The sequence below is a fragment of the Eptesicus fuscus genome, chromosome 18 (assembly GCF_027574615.1).
Source record: "Eptesicus fuscus isolate TK198812 chromosome 18, DD_ASM_mEF_20220401, whole genome shotgun sequence".
Lineage (NCBI taxonomy): Eukaryota > Metazoa > Chordata > Mammalia > Chiroptera > Vespertilionidae > Eptesicus > Eptesicus fuscus.
The window spans coordinates 27457501-27472590 of NC_072490.1; the positions used below are offsets into that span (position 1 = coordinate 27457501).

Here is a 15090-nt window from a genome sequence, read left to right on the forward strand (position 1 = left end):
TTTGTTACTAAGGAACAAGGGGAAATAGCTATAGGGTCAACAGCTATTAGGGATTTCTAGGCAATGTGAGTGTGAGATCCTTAGGTCTCACCAAGTGACAGCGCAATTCCCAGGACCCTTCCAAGGGATGGGAATCAGTATATTCTCTGTCCTCTGAATATCCTCCAGCTTAGTTATAGCCCCTAAAAACCCATGTGAAGTTCACCATGGACAAATGTTTTCTAATGGTTCTCGTTTACATTAACTTCCTGAGTATGTCCTCCCTGCCACCTCCAAATACATGTAACTGATGTAAAAAGGAAAGTCCTCTAAAAACAGTTATGAACCAGATGAGGCATGTGTGTGGACTGGATCACATGTAAGCACCCAGTTGTTCTGATAGCAATTTGATAGGAAGCAAAGAGTGGCTGGGTGACGTTCAGAAGCTCTGGTTCCCAACCAGCAAGGGCACCACCTCTGCTCTCCTGGAAGTGTTACAGCCAGGGGAGAGCAGCTGAGCTGTGACTAAATTTCCCCAGCCCTTTTTTGAGCTTGGAGTTCTAAGTTCTGTTAAGGCCTCTTGTAATAAATGGCAGGAGAAGAAACATCTGCAAATAGGTGGCACAAGTTCAGGGAGTGAGACCTTCAATTCTATCCCCTTTATGTTATTTCCATCTTTTTCCTTTAGATAAGTGATAACACTCTCAGGGGGTCTGAAGAATTCTCTCCACCAGAATTGTAATGGTCACTAACTTCTATTCCCAGTCTTAAGTTTCCCTTTAAATCCTACAGCCTGGTGGGTCCTGAGTTGGTGGCCGGTCCCAGAATAAATGAGTATGTTCTATCTGTCTTGGGCTATCCACACCTGTTAATGTGTGAGATGAAGGCCATTCATATCGACTTACTTAGGAAAATCTGACTTCCTCTTGCCCTTCTGCAGATAAATTTTTCAGTCAAGGCTGTGCCCCTGGTTATGCACGAAGTTCCAGTCTCTGTGCTCTGTGTGTTGGTTCAGCAAGTGTTCCAGGAAAGGAGTGTGAACCCAACAACAATGAAAGATACTATGGCTACACAGGGGCTTTCAGGTAAGTCTTATAACGCTGAAATGAATATAATACTCGCAGCTCTGACAAGATTCCTTTTTTGGAACTAAGGTGAGTTTCTCATGTTACTAGCCAATCAGTCCTTAGTGTTTCAGGTACCACATTTAGCAACCATATGTAGAACCTTGTGTGAAAGGGCCTCCAGGACTGTCTCCAGACCTGGCTGTCACAGACAGCAAAGATTGGCAATATGGTTGTTCTCAACAGAGGGCAATTTGTCCTCTGGAGATAATGGGCAGTGTCTGGAGATATTTTTGATTATCAAATAGGACTGGAGCAGGTTGGGGTGGGGAGACGGTGCTACTGACATCTAATTGGTAGAGGCTGCTAAACATCCCGCATGCATAGGACAGCACCCTATAACAGTTATCTGGCTCAAAATGTTACAAGTGCCAATGTGAGGGAACCCTATCATAGTTGAATATAGGAGTCAGGGGCCTGGCTCATGCTCTTCGTGCATCTCTGGGGAACCTACAACCATACTCAACCTGGAAATATATAAAAGCAAAGTACATGATTTCTACATTCCCAACTATAATTCTATTTCATGGAATGTTTATCATTTTTAAATAGAGACACCTGTTCACTTTATGATCTTATTACTTTTTAATTATTCTTTCTGATTCAGGCCTGTTTTACTTAGTAGTTCATTAATCCATCAACTGCACAAGTATTGTAATTGAACTTCTGGGTGAAAAAACACACAAAAGTTTATCCCAATGTATCAGTTAGAACCACCTTGTGAATTAGAGTAAGTAAAATGCACAGTCTACACATTTCCAATTTTACAAAGAAATCACCTCACTGGAAAAACTACTCTCTAATATCTGTTTTGATGCATAGAAAATGATGTAGCTCTCTCTGTTGGAGAAACTGTGCCAGAATTTAAGATTTAGTTTATGGAACCGAGACTGTATAACTTACAAAGCAAATCAGAGATTTCTTTTTCTTTACTACTTCTGATGTAAGATTAGTATTAATAGTTGATTAGTGATAATCTATTATTTGTAATAATAGATTAGTGATAGAAGGGGAGTCACAATTGCTGATGTCAGATGGCCAGCTCTAGATCTGTAAGGTTGCCCTCCTGAATGACAGATCTATCTCGCTGACTTCCTCTCTTTTCTCCCTATCTTGCTCTCTGTAGGTGTTTGGTTGAGAGTGGAGACGTGGCCTTTGTGAAAGAAGAGACTGTCATGCAGAACACTGACGGTATGTGCACATGCTCCTCCGTCCCTCTACACCGGGGTTGCTGTATTCCCTTGTGTTCAGGATGCCTTGGTGAAAGTGTTACGAACTCTGTCAGGCTCCAGAGCTCTGATTCTCAACCTTTTTGTTCAGTGAAAAGAGGTTTTCACTTGGGTAAGCAGCGTGGTAAGAACCGTGAGGTTCCAGTGGCCCTGAATTATCCCCCAGGAACCCTACCATGGCTGTAGGCATTATGCTGCCTGTCCTCTAAATACCTCAGGGCATATTTCTTTAAAAAAATATATATTTTTATTGATTTCAGAGAGGAAGTGAAAGGGAAAGAGAGATAGAAACATCAATGATGAGAGAGAATCATTGATTGGCTGCCTCCTGCACGCCCCCTACTGGGGATCAAGCCCGCAACCCAGGCATGTGCCCTTGACCAGAATCGAACCTGGGACCCTTCAGTCCGCAGGCCGATGCTCTATCCACTGAGCCAAACCAGTAAGGGCTCAGGGCATATTTCTTAAGAACAAGGACATTCTCTTATATACCTACTTTACAATTATCAAGATCAGGATATTTACATTAACATGAATTTAATATTCATTACATCCACAGTCCATATTTAACTTTTCTGAATCTTTGCAAAAGGGTCCTTTATAATTATTTCCTATATTTTCAGGTCCAATATATATTCCATTATATTCTATGTCCACTGGGGGAAAAAACCCTAGAGACAGTGGCATATTAGTAAGGATGAGCACCAAGATCTTGGATTCTAGAACCAGCTCCATTAAAAGTAACCAGTGCCCCTTAGAACAATAGCCTATTCTAGCACTGAGCAGGAAAAATATAAGGTGAGCTTGGAACATCACATGGAAGTGATCAGAGTGATGGGACATGTGAAAGCACACAGGAGTCATCTGGACCCCCAACTGGCCAAATCTGGGGCATTCTGAGTATTAAAAGAAATAATAATAATGTAAACTATAATAACCCATTGAATAAAATAAGAATACATGAGTCGATCCTGATTAAACAAATGAAGGTAAAGGAATAGATATTCCTTATTGTAGAATGCTAAACTAATAAATGTAGAAATAATTATAAAGTTAAAAAACAATCACTTGGCAAACAATATAGTCATGATTGATTCAATCAAAAACCATTATTGGATCCTAAAACTAGAGGGTGGATATTGGATGGCTATTACATTGAAAAACAAGCCCTGGCCAGGTGGCTCAGTGGGTTGGAACATTGGCCTATTGGTTGGAGCACTGGCCTATACACCAAAAGGTTGTGGGTTTGATTCTCAGTCAGGGCACATACCTAGGTTACAGGTTTGATCCCAGTCAGGATGCATACAGGAGGCAACCAATTGATGTTTCTCTCTTTCTCTCTCTCTCTCTCTCTCTCTCTCTCTCTCTCTCTCTCTCAAAATAAATAAAAGACATATCCTCAGGATTAAAAAAAAAAGGAACAAGAAAAAGTTTTTAAAGTTGGTAAGAATGAGTACTCCACCTGCCCACTCTATATTACTAACTACTTATAAAACCCAATATAGTCCAAACAGCTATTTCTTCCTTCCTTTCCTCATGCCCCTTCACCCAACCTCAAATCTTTCCAGCAACCCATCTAGAATAAACTAATTCCAACTCCTCCAAGAAGTCTTCTCTGATGGGACACATACATTCACAACACAATCCCTGTCCATATTGCTAGTGTTATTGAATTCATCACACTTTATAATAAACTGTGGCCACAGGAAATCTTTGAGCTTCTCTTTTCCTCCTTTTCTATCCTGACACCGACTACAGTATGTGGCATACAGAAGTTGCTAAGTACTTACTTGAAGGAATATTGATTTGGATCATTTTTCTTTCCTCCCTCCTATTATTTTTGCTTTTCTTCTTTAAGGGCTGTCCTTTTTCCTGCTCCCGAGAATTACCCTAAGACTGGCTCTTTGTCACTCCTTGATTTCTTTTTGTACTCTCCTGAGTAGGGCTCCCCTTTCTAGGCTTTAATTCTCCACTCTCGGCAACGACTCCAAAAGCTTTACCACTTGAGGGGAATTTAGAGAGGAAGCCTAACGTATATTGCCACATGGCCATTCCTATGTACAAAGTACACTGGTGCTGCAACCTCAAACTGTATAAATCCAAACTCCTCATATTCTCTCAAAATCCAGTCCTCTTCCTACAGCCTCTGTCCCTATTGAAGACCTGACTATATGCCCTGCCAGTCAAGCCTAGATTAGTCTCTCAGTATGTTTTTATTTCTTCAAAATATGCCTTTATTAATTCCGTGATATGTTGTGGTATAGAAGAATCAGGATACAAAAGCATGTGGAGTCTATGATCTAATTATTTAGATTTGTCTACAAATTATGTGTGTAAAGAAAAGACTAGAAGAAATGCACCAATCAGAAAAGTAGTTGCTATAGGATTATAAGTGTTTCAAAATTTTCTTCTTTAAACTGGGTAACATTTTACAAATTACTGTTGTAAAACCAAAACCAAAACCAAGGATTAGTTTTATTGGAAATAAAAAGTTTTATCATGCACTTCTAGATGCTCACTGCTACACTCCCACTGCTAACTCAGACTAAATCTCCTCCCATCTCATTATTCTTAATTGTCCTATTTTAGGTTCTGGCTCATACAGACATGGAAGTCATATTGACTTCCGTTCATAAATCCTCATAGACCCACTTTTCCTCCTGCCAAGTACCACAATCCATTCCACACTCAAGGCCTTTAGGGCCTGGGCGTGCCTCACCTGCTCAGCCCAACCACCGAGACTGTCCCAGTGGGGCCAATTCTCCTTTCACCCATTAGAAACACCAAGTTTGTACCTCCCTGAGACTTACCAGTGCCCTCCATCTTCCCCAGAGCAGCATTCCTTTTTCCTCCCCCCAATTCTACACATTCCAAGACACATAAAGCCTTGCCTCTTCCAGCTAGCTTTCCCTAATTCATGTACCCTCACTGTGCTGGTTCTGAGTTCACATAGCATTTAGAGTGTAGTGTATTCCATAAAATAGAAAATGTTATTATCTGTGCCCTGAATCTTTGCTTTTGGCAAGTGTGCTATCTTCCCCTCTAATTAGACTGTATCTTGTAGATGGCTGAGAACATAGTATTAAATAAATGCTTAAATTACGGGTAGAACCAGGGTTTAAAGAGAACAAGGATAGATTTCATTTGGAAGATGTTGAGTTGGAGGAACTGGTAAGAAAGGAAAGGAGAAATATTTGAAGGTGAGTGAAGATGTGTATGGTTAGGCAATTTGAGTTTTCTATTAAAACTAAAAGGGGCCGAAACCGGTTTGGCTCAGTGGATAGAGCATCGGCCTGCGGACTGAAAGGTACCAGGTTCGATTCCGGTCAGGGGCATGTACCTTGGTTGCGGGCACATCTCCAGTAGAGGGTGTGCAGGAGGCAGCTGATCGATGTTTCTCTCTCATCGATGTTTCTAACTCTCTATCCCTCTCTCTTCCTCTCTGTAAAAAAATCAATAAAAAAAACCCAAAAAAACTAAAAGGGTACATTTTGGGAGTGTAGAAAACACGTATTTTGACTTTATAGATAAGTAATATAAAATTTTATAACAGTGAGTTCATGTATTAGTTGTTTCATTAAATGAAAAAAATAAATGAAAATTTAATTAAGGAAAAGATTAGGAGAAAAGTAAAAACTGGGAAAACATATTTGAGAATTGCCTCTGGAGGAAAGAGCCAGAACCCTGAGAATGGGTAAGATTTTCTTTTCCAGAGAGAATACAGAGAAGGTGAAGCAAAGGGCTGAGAACAGGTCATGGACCTGTGTGCACAGAGGGATGTACACATTTTCACACAGAGCCAGTATGAGCGAGTCAGACTTAAAACACCACTGGTTTCCAAAAGGGCTTCTGGGGAAAATTCCTTTGCTTGTTGGTGCAAGAAGATTGTCAATCAGTTGAGGGTGACGTACTTCCTACGCTGGAGCAAGAGGCCCAAATGCTTTGGAATTTAGTAGAAATAAAGAACTTTTGGAACTGCACCCACAGACTATAGTCCTCTTCTCTGGCTGGGTGGGGCAGGTTGGAAGGAGTGGTTGCTAGGAATTCCTGGGAAGTCTCTTCCTCTCCACATCCCTGTGACCTCACAGTGTGCACTTCTGTTGGCCACTGGGTCCAGGCCCTCCACACACCAGTGGATTGATCACAGTGCCCCGGGGAGGGTGACTTGACCAAAGCTGTCGGCTGTGGCTGACCCGCCTTCTCTATCTCCAGGAAAGAACACTGACGAGTGGGCTAAGAACCTAAAGCAGGAAGACTTCAAGCTGCTGTGCACTGATGGCACCAGGAAGCCTGTGACCGAGGCTGAGAACTGCTACCTAGCCCGATCCCCAAATCACGGTGTGGTCTCAAGGCAAGATAAGGCAGCTTGTGTTCGCCAGGTGCTAGTTGAACAGCAGGTATGAACCAGCCAGGGCCTCCACCCTTTCTTTTTGAGTGGTGTGGATAATTTGGGAGGAGCTCACAGCGAAATGCAGCCCATATTCCCACATTCTCTTTCTGGAAACTAGAATTGTGAGGGTATGGGTTTTCAAACTGGATCTCCGAGGCCTGGCTCTCCTGGTCACTGGAGATTAGCCTCCATCTGATGTGCATGTCCTCAGGTCTGCCTTCCTGCTTTGCCCGTGGTACCCTCATTTTCTGCACATCTGCATTTTTTTAAACGAAAGAGACTGATTCTGTTTCCCAGACCTCCTTGACACAGGTCATGAAATGCGGATCTGTGTTTCCCTTGCTCAGACAGACTGAGAACGACTCAAACATCCAGAAAAATCCAAGCTCACAGCCCTCATGGAGCTTCTCCTCTGGCCAGCCTTGGTGAGGAGAGGGGCTGCCTGAGTATTCTTTTTTAAAAAATATATATTTTTATTGATTTCAGAGAGGAAGGGAGAGGGAGAAACATCAATGATAAGAGAGAATCTTTGATTGGCTGCCTCCTGCACACTGCCTCAAGCCTGAAACCTGGGCATGCGCCCTGATGGGGAATTGAACCCTGACCTCCTGGTTCATAGGTAGACATTCAACCACTGAGCCATGCTGGCTGGGCCTGCCTGAGTATTCTAATTCTAAAGGCTCCTCTTCCCACTAATACTACCTGCCTATTGAATCACCAATAGTTTTACTTTTAAAAAATTAAGATAGCTTATCTTTATGAGTCCTCTTATGGTAAATTATAATAATAATTCAGATTTAATGAAGATTTCCTAGGTGCTAGGTGGAATGCTAAACTTTTTGTAATCATCATTTCACTTATAATCTTAGGAAGCATGGAATAATTAAGCCTCTTGCCCAACATAGGATAAAAAATGTAGTCAAGTCCTTGCCAGGTAGCTCAATTCGTTGGAGTGTCATTCCGTACACTGAAAGGTTTCGGGTTTGATCCCATCAAAGCACATACCTAGGTTGTGGGTTCAATCTCTGGTTGGGGTGCTCACAGGAGGCAACTGATTGATGTTTCTCTCTCACATCAATGTTTCTCTCTCTTCCTTCTTCTCTTTCTAAAAATCAATAAAAACATACCCTTGAGTGAAGGTTAAAAAAAATTTAATCAAACATAAACTTGTAACAACTACCTGTACCACCACTTATTGGGTGGCTCATGTTTAACATCTTCTTTGACAATAACACTTGGAAGGGACATGTTTCTGCCTGACCTCTCATTTCCTGGAAGCAGCTCACGAGGCCATGGCCAAGGAAGTGGGGTGGAGAGATCAGAGAAATCAGGAGCAGGTGGCTGGGTGGGAAGGACTCCACAGAGGATGTGGACCAGGAGGAACCCTACAGAGGACTTTGGGACTTTATGAAAGCATGGAGCTGGGGCCAAAAGTGGGTGAATGCCAGGTGAGGGAGGTGGAGAGATCCTGAGGCATCCTTGGTAGCTTCCCTTGCTTTCCAAAGCCAGTTCTTAACTTTTAGCCTCCTCCATCCCATCCGTATGTTCCTGGTTGCTCAGATCCTCAGCACTTTCTATTCACTTGCCAGGCCCAATTTGGAAAAAATGGAAATGACTGCTTGGGCGACTTTTGTCTATTCAAATCTAAAACCAAGGACCTGCTGTTCAGGGATGATACCAAATGTTTGGCTGAACTTCAGGAAAGAACAACGTATGAATCCTATTTGGGAGCGGAGTATGTCAAGGCTGTGGGTAACCTGAAACAGTGCTCCACTTCGAGTGAGTAGGAGGAACAGCATGGGGGAAGCTGCAAAGCAAATACGGGCAGGGTTCTGGGTGGTGGTTACAAAAGGAGAAGTGGGCTATAGCTCCAGGAGATGACCAATGGGCAAGATGAAACAATGAGGGAACAGCATAATCCCAGGACATATGAAGGCTACTTGTAAGGGCAGTTGGCAAGAAGGCTATTGCCTCAGGGCACTGAAGTAGTGAATTGCTTGGATATGCAGAATTCCATGTTATTGTGAAGAAAAGAAGGGATTTATGTGCCCATGCCCATTGCTCTGCACTAAAATCCTTTTTTTATACTGATTGTGTTATATAGTATAATATGGCAGCCCTAGCTATATAACACCATTTAAATTTAAATTACTTAAAATTAAACAGAATGAAAAATTTAGTTCCTTGGTCACAGTAGCCATAATTCAAGTGCTCAACAGCTACATGTGGCTTCACATAGGTGAGCAAAGATGCATTTCCATCAACGCAGAAAGTTCTTTAACACAGTGCTGCTCTTGAGAGCTTGAACAATGATAATTCAGTAACTAATAAAGTTGTCATATATAATACTCATCTAGAACACTAGTTTTCTCAGAATTAAAATACAAAAAAGTACATTTGCACTATATCTATGTTGGACCTCATTTAATCACTTGAAATCATTTGGAAGATGTGGGAGAATAATATGTTATAGGGTGAATATACATCAACTTTTGTGTGCATATAAGTGAGCCACAGTCCTTAAGAAAGCATATCTTAAAGACCAATGGCCATGTGAATTCTGATTCCCAGGCCCTGTGGATATTGAATCAGCAAGTCTGTGCCACATTCAGGGTTCTGAACTTTAATAGCTGCCCCCCATGATTTTGATGTAAGGAACATGCTTGCCCATGGCCACGTTGTGAGCACCCAATTATATTTACCTAACCTGTATCTTCCAAGAGGGGAGCAAGTCTGGCTCTGCTGTTTTCTGCTCCATCCCAGCCCCTCGTATGGAAACTGTCACATGCAGGTGCCTGGTGCATCTTGCTATGGTGGTTCCTTTCCAGCCTAAAGAGGTCAGAGAGGACAGTACTCGCAGGCTCCTCCCAATCACATGGACTCAAGTGTAGGAGCTCTGCCTATAAGACACCAGGTGAGGGATGATGCAGGGCAGGGAAATCGTGTTACCATCTTTGGCATGGGGCATGACCTGGGCAAGTGGAGAAGGCCACTGGGAGAATGACTGGTCCAGCATCAGAAGAGCAGGGCTATGGTCTGAGTGCTTTTGTATCAGGTTTAACTGTTCATTCACGCGACAGAAAATATAGGTATATACTGACTTTCCTACCTTTCTTTTCTTCCCCTATAGAACTCCTGGAAGCCTGCACTTTCCATAAACCTTTAACTCCAAAAACAGGGCCATGAGCTGATGGAGATGGGAGCTCATGTGACCCATCAGCGTCCCCTGGTCTCGCTGCCCTGAGTGGTTTGTTTTTTTTGGCTGCCTTCATAGTTCAATGTTGCCATCTGTGCAGGAAATAAATAAAAAATATTATTGGTTTTATCTTTTAAAAACTTCATTCTTTCCTAAATGTTTGTCCTGGAAGGATTTCTCCTATACTATCCATCTAAATACGTGTGCAATTGAGCCCTTCCTTCAGAGCTCAAGATCTGATCCTTCCCACAGCTTCAGTTGTGGTGTCACAGCCACACCTCCTGGGTACAGTCCCACTAGGAATTCTTTCTAAAAGGGGTCTGCATGGTCATTATAATGGAATCAAGTGTATGTGGCTGTGTGTGTGTATGTGTGTGTGTGTATGTGTGTGTGTGTGTGTGATGAAAGGGAAGGGGCAGGAAGAAGGATGCAGAGTGAGTTATTGAGATAGACTACAGAAAAAGAATATAAAATATTTATATAAAAATTTTTAAATGAATTTTATCAGATCCTGATTCTAACTGATTGGAAAAGTTAATCACTGGAACATCTCCTTGCTAAAAATCATCCCTTGACCCCAATTCCCTCAGCAGTCATTGCCCTGTCTCCTCCCCTTCTTAGTCAAGCTCCTGAAAGATGGAGGCTCGCTCTTTCCATGCCTCCTTTATTATTAACAGCTGAACATATGGAAATCAGCCTTCCGTCCCACTCACTTCTCTGTAGCTACCCTGGCTAAGGTCGCCACCCACCTGCCAATTGTGAAAACCAGTTTTAGTTCTTTCATTCCTGGGTCTATGTACTGCACTTGATTCAGCTGAGCACTCACTCTTCCTTGGAAGTCTCCAGCCTCTCTGTCCTGGTAGTCCCTCTGTCCATTTACGGCCTTACTTTGGGCTCATCCTGTCAGCCCTGAAATTGTAGGGAAATAATTCTGGGGTTCTTCTCTTGACCCAGCACTCTTCTCACTTTGCAGGTCGTCCCTAAACAATGTGACTCTTGGGCATCTATATCTATACTAGAGGCCCAGTGCACGAAATTCGGGCAGTTGGACATCCCTCTCACAATCCAGGACTGCTGGCTCCCAACCATTCACCTGTCTCTGCCTGGTTGCCCCTAACCGCTTCTGCCTCCAGCCTGATCACCCCTAACCACTCCCCTGCCAGCCTGATCGACACCTAACTGCTCCCCGGCCGCCCCGATAGCCCCTAACTGCCCTCCCCTGCTGGTCTGGTCACCCCTAACTGCCCTCCCCTGCCAGTCTGGTCGCCCCTAACTGTCCTCCCCTGCAGGCCTGGTCACCCCCAACTGCCCTTCCCTGCAGGCCCAGTCACCCCTAACTGCCTTCCCCTGCTGGCCCCAATCACCCCTAACTGCCCTCCCCTGCTGGCCTGGTCACCCCTAACTGCCCTCCCCTGTAGGCCTGGTCTCTCCTAACTGCTCTCCCCTGCAGGCCTGGTCACCCCTAACTGCCCACAACTGCCCTACCCTGCAGGCCATCTTGTGGCAGCCATCTTGTGTCCACATAGGGGCAGCCATCTTGTGTCTTGGAGTGATGGTCAATTTGCATATTACTCTTTTATTAGATAGGATTTCTGCCTCCTGCCTCCAGTGTCCCCACACTCATACCCCCTCCTCCTTACTATGGGTATCTATACTTGTAGAGTTCTCACAGGAACCAGAAATTCAACAAGTCAAAAAATTGAGATGATCATCCTGCCCCTTCCCTCTCCTAACTGTTGTTTATATATATTTCACACCAGCTAAAGTCATGGTCTTGTACCCTCTCAGGAGCCATAAAGTGAGGAGACAAATTTCAACTCACTGTTTTCCCTCACTCCATGTCCAATGTCAGCAAGTTTTGCTGATTTTGCCTTCTAAACAACTCTCCAGTTTGCCCCTTCATTTCCTAACTCCTTCCACAGCCTCAATTTACACTCAGAAACGGAGCTGCAGAAAGGAGTTTCTGGACACAAGAGTCCACATCTCTCTTACATTTCTAATGTCCATGGAAACAGGATTCTAGGTCCACTCTGCAGTGAAGACCTGATGTTCAACTTTTCACAACAGCCCTACTTTGCTTTGAGCCCATCAGCACTCTGCCTTTTTAAATATTCACCAAAACTCCACCCTTACCCCAAATCCTATAATAACTTTCTTTTCCTTTGTTTGGTGAGATATCCCATGGAGTGTAGTCTGTATTACTGCAATGAGTCAACAAACCTAACTTTGTCAACAATGTACTGAGCATATACCATGAGCCAGACACTGTTCTAGGGACTGCAAATATAGCAGTGCATGCTATAGTTCCTTAAAATAATTTCTGTGTATTTTTATTTATCCCTCTCTCTAGATTGCCTTCTTATCCATATACATATGTACAGAGAAATGCCTGAAATAATGTTCACCAGATACTTATAGGTATAAAAATTGAGGTGATCTGTGGCCTTCTTCTTTGACCTTTCATTATTTTTAAAAATATATTTATTGTTGACAGTATTACAGATATCTCCCATTCTTCCCCCTCCCCCATTAACTCCTTCCACCCAGCCCCTATCCACCCTCGAGGTCCTCACTACCCTGTTGCCCATGTCAATGGGCTATGCATATATGTTATTTGGTTTATCTCTTCTCATCCCCCAACCCCACCTCGAGGTATGTCAGTCAGTTCCATGCCTCCATGATCTTTCATTATTGTTTGAGCTTTTTAATAAGTATAACTCAGTTTAATTCTTTTTAAAAATCCTCTAAATATTTTTTCAAAAAGACAAGTGTTAAAGAGACAGGCCAGAGTAGGGAATCACATGATTGGTGTCCCTGAGTCTGAAATAGGTTCCATTGTGCTTTGGAACTGTTGGGAACAAGAGAGGAGATAAAGATGTACCTGGCGAATGAGACATTTTAATTAATGGAAGAGAAAAAGAAATTGTCTCACTACGTTTTGTTTCACAGTAACTGTCCATCTGCTATTTGAATCAAGGAGCAGAACTCTTTCAGCAGAACTCCTTCTGCTGTCTTTATCTGCATGTCCTTCCTCCCCACAGAGATCCCCACAGAGATCCCGGAAGCCTGTGGTGTCCAGGAGGTGGACACGTGAGAGGATAGGAAGCAGCTGATCCCATCCTCTCCTGCTCTCATTCCTGAGAATGGCAGCCCCGCCTTCTCACTTGGGTGTGGAAAGGGTGCTCATTTCTTTGGCTTTCATGATACCCAGGAAAGAAATTGGGAATAAAATGACTGCGTCTTCTTAAACTCTCCTTTTTATCATTCCCAAATTTCATCACCAAGGCAGTGCTTTTTTATTCACCTAACTCTGACTAAACATTCTCACACAGTTAGGTCAGTTATGGTGTGTGTTCTCCATGTCTGGTCCTTCCTCCTTCCCTGCATTTTTAGTCCCTAACAGAGGAATCAATGATTATTATAAAGGAGGGGTGTGTGTGTGTGTATGTGTGTGTGTGTGTGTGTGTGTGTGTGTGTGTGTGTGTGTGTTGAGAGGTACATACAGAGCAGGGGTTGGGATCATAAGATACAATTACTGTCAGTTCTGATAGTTTTAACTGATTATGCTAATTTAAAATAAAGTAGTTGGTTTACTTTAACCTCACATCCTAAACATGCATATTGCCTACCATATTGATGAAGTGCCTGGGAAATGAACTGTACCATGTCAGAGCAGATAGTTAAGATAGAGAATTCCAACTGCCTGGAATCAATGAGTACGTTACTTAACCCCTGGCTCAGTTTGCCCTCTGTAAAATTAGGATCATGAGTCACTGTGAAGATTAAACAAATTAAAAAATTAAAAGTATTTAGGGCAATGCCTTATACAAGTACTCATTAATGTTAGCAATTACCTACCCACTTCACCTCCACAGTCTTGCTTCCATATCCATGCCCCCACTGCCAATCTTAATCCGTCTATTCCCCCCGAGCTCACTTTTATTTTGTTGTTAATCCTCCGGAGGATATTTTTACAATTGATTTTTGTTTATTTATTTTATTTTATTTTTCCCCCCATTGATTTTTAGAGAGAGTGCAAGGGAGGGAGGAGGGGAAAGAGGGAGAAACATTGAGAGAGACACGTTGACTGGTTGCCTCCCACATGTACTCACTCCTACCAGGGCTGGGGATCAAACCTGCAACCCAGGTATGTGGCATTGACTGGGAATAGAATCTGAGACTCTTCAGTGTACAGGCGGACACTCTAACCATCAAGCCACACGAGCCAGGGCCCCCTGAGCTCACTTTTTTTTTCAAGCCCTCATCACAGGAACCTCTGTTTTAAGTGATGCTGCTGACCACTTCCAGGGCATGCTTTACTCCCGTGTCGCCGCTTCTTCCTTCTTAGGCTGCTTTATGGGTTCCCTTCTCCTCCTGACTCTTCAAGCTCGCCATGATCTCAATGACCATTTGTTTCCGACTCCCTAGTGAAAGTCTAGCACCTATTGCTGAAACTTTCCATTTGTTTCCTCCTGTATCGACTACATAATGTAAGATTTTTTATTTTCCAGAGGCACCAGAAACTCAATATATCCAAAGGAGAGGCAATTTTCATTCTGGCTCTGTTCCCAGCTCCAAAGTCCCTCCAAGTGAGTTCTGATTCACTTTACGTACTCGGATAGCCTCAGTAAGCCACACCGACCGCTTCAGATGCAGTCTTGATAACTCTTCATCTTAACTCAGAATGTCCAATTAATCACCACGCCCTATATACCTTCCTTCTACACACCTCTCCAATTGGTGCACTCCACACCTGCCTGTGTCCCTCATTTAGACCTTGTGCATCTCTTGCCAAAACACTGCAACAGCCCCCAGCTGGTCTCCCTGCCTCCAGTATTTTCTCCCCCAAACAATAGTTCTCTATTGACCTGCCGATCACCTATGTCACCTTCAACTGAAACTTCTTACTGCATTCTGTATAACGCAACAAGGTCTCTCAGCACAGCAGTCCCTTCAGGTCTGGTTCGGCCAACCTTTCCTGCTTGCTTAATCTCCTGCCACTTCTGCGGAAGTGACACCTGTTTCAGGACAGAGTCTGCAAACTGGCAGTCCCTAGGCTGGCACTTCTGGCCCAATAATGTGCTTTATTTATGCCACAAGCTTTTGAATGTTTTCCATTACTGGCTGCAATTTGAAAAGTCAAGAATTTCCCATGAAAGCCTGCCTTTCTGG

At 43.2% G+C, this 15090-nt stretch overlaps 2 protein-coding genes across 2 annotated transcripts in view; one reads left to right on the top strand and one right to left on the bottom strand.

Moving 5' to 3' along the window:
• The window catches only part of LOC103299730 (serotransferrin-like), a 27484-nt gene extending 17437 nt beyond the window's left edge, over window positions 1–10047 (top strand). Inside the window, exons 13-17 of the mRNA XM_054729883.1 lie at window positions 920–1064; window positions 2230–2294; window positions 6545–6729; window positions 8312–8501; window positions 9853–10047. Coding sequence (XP_054585858.1) covers window positions 920–1064; window positions 2230–2294; window positions 6545–6729; window positions 8312–8501; window positions 9853–9908 — 641 coding nt within the window. The 3' untranslated portion in view covers window positions 9909–10047. The remainder of the gene's footprint in view (window positions 1–919; window positions 1065–2229; window positions 2295–6544; window positions 6730–8311; window positions 8502–9852) is intronic.
• RAB6B (RAB6B, member RAS oncogene family) overlaps window positions 1–15090 on the bottom strand; it is a 114480-nt gene that overhangs the window by 35535 nt on the left and 63855 nt on the right. The window lies entirely within an intron of this gene.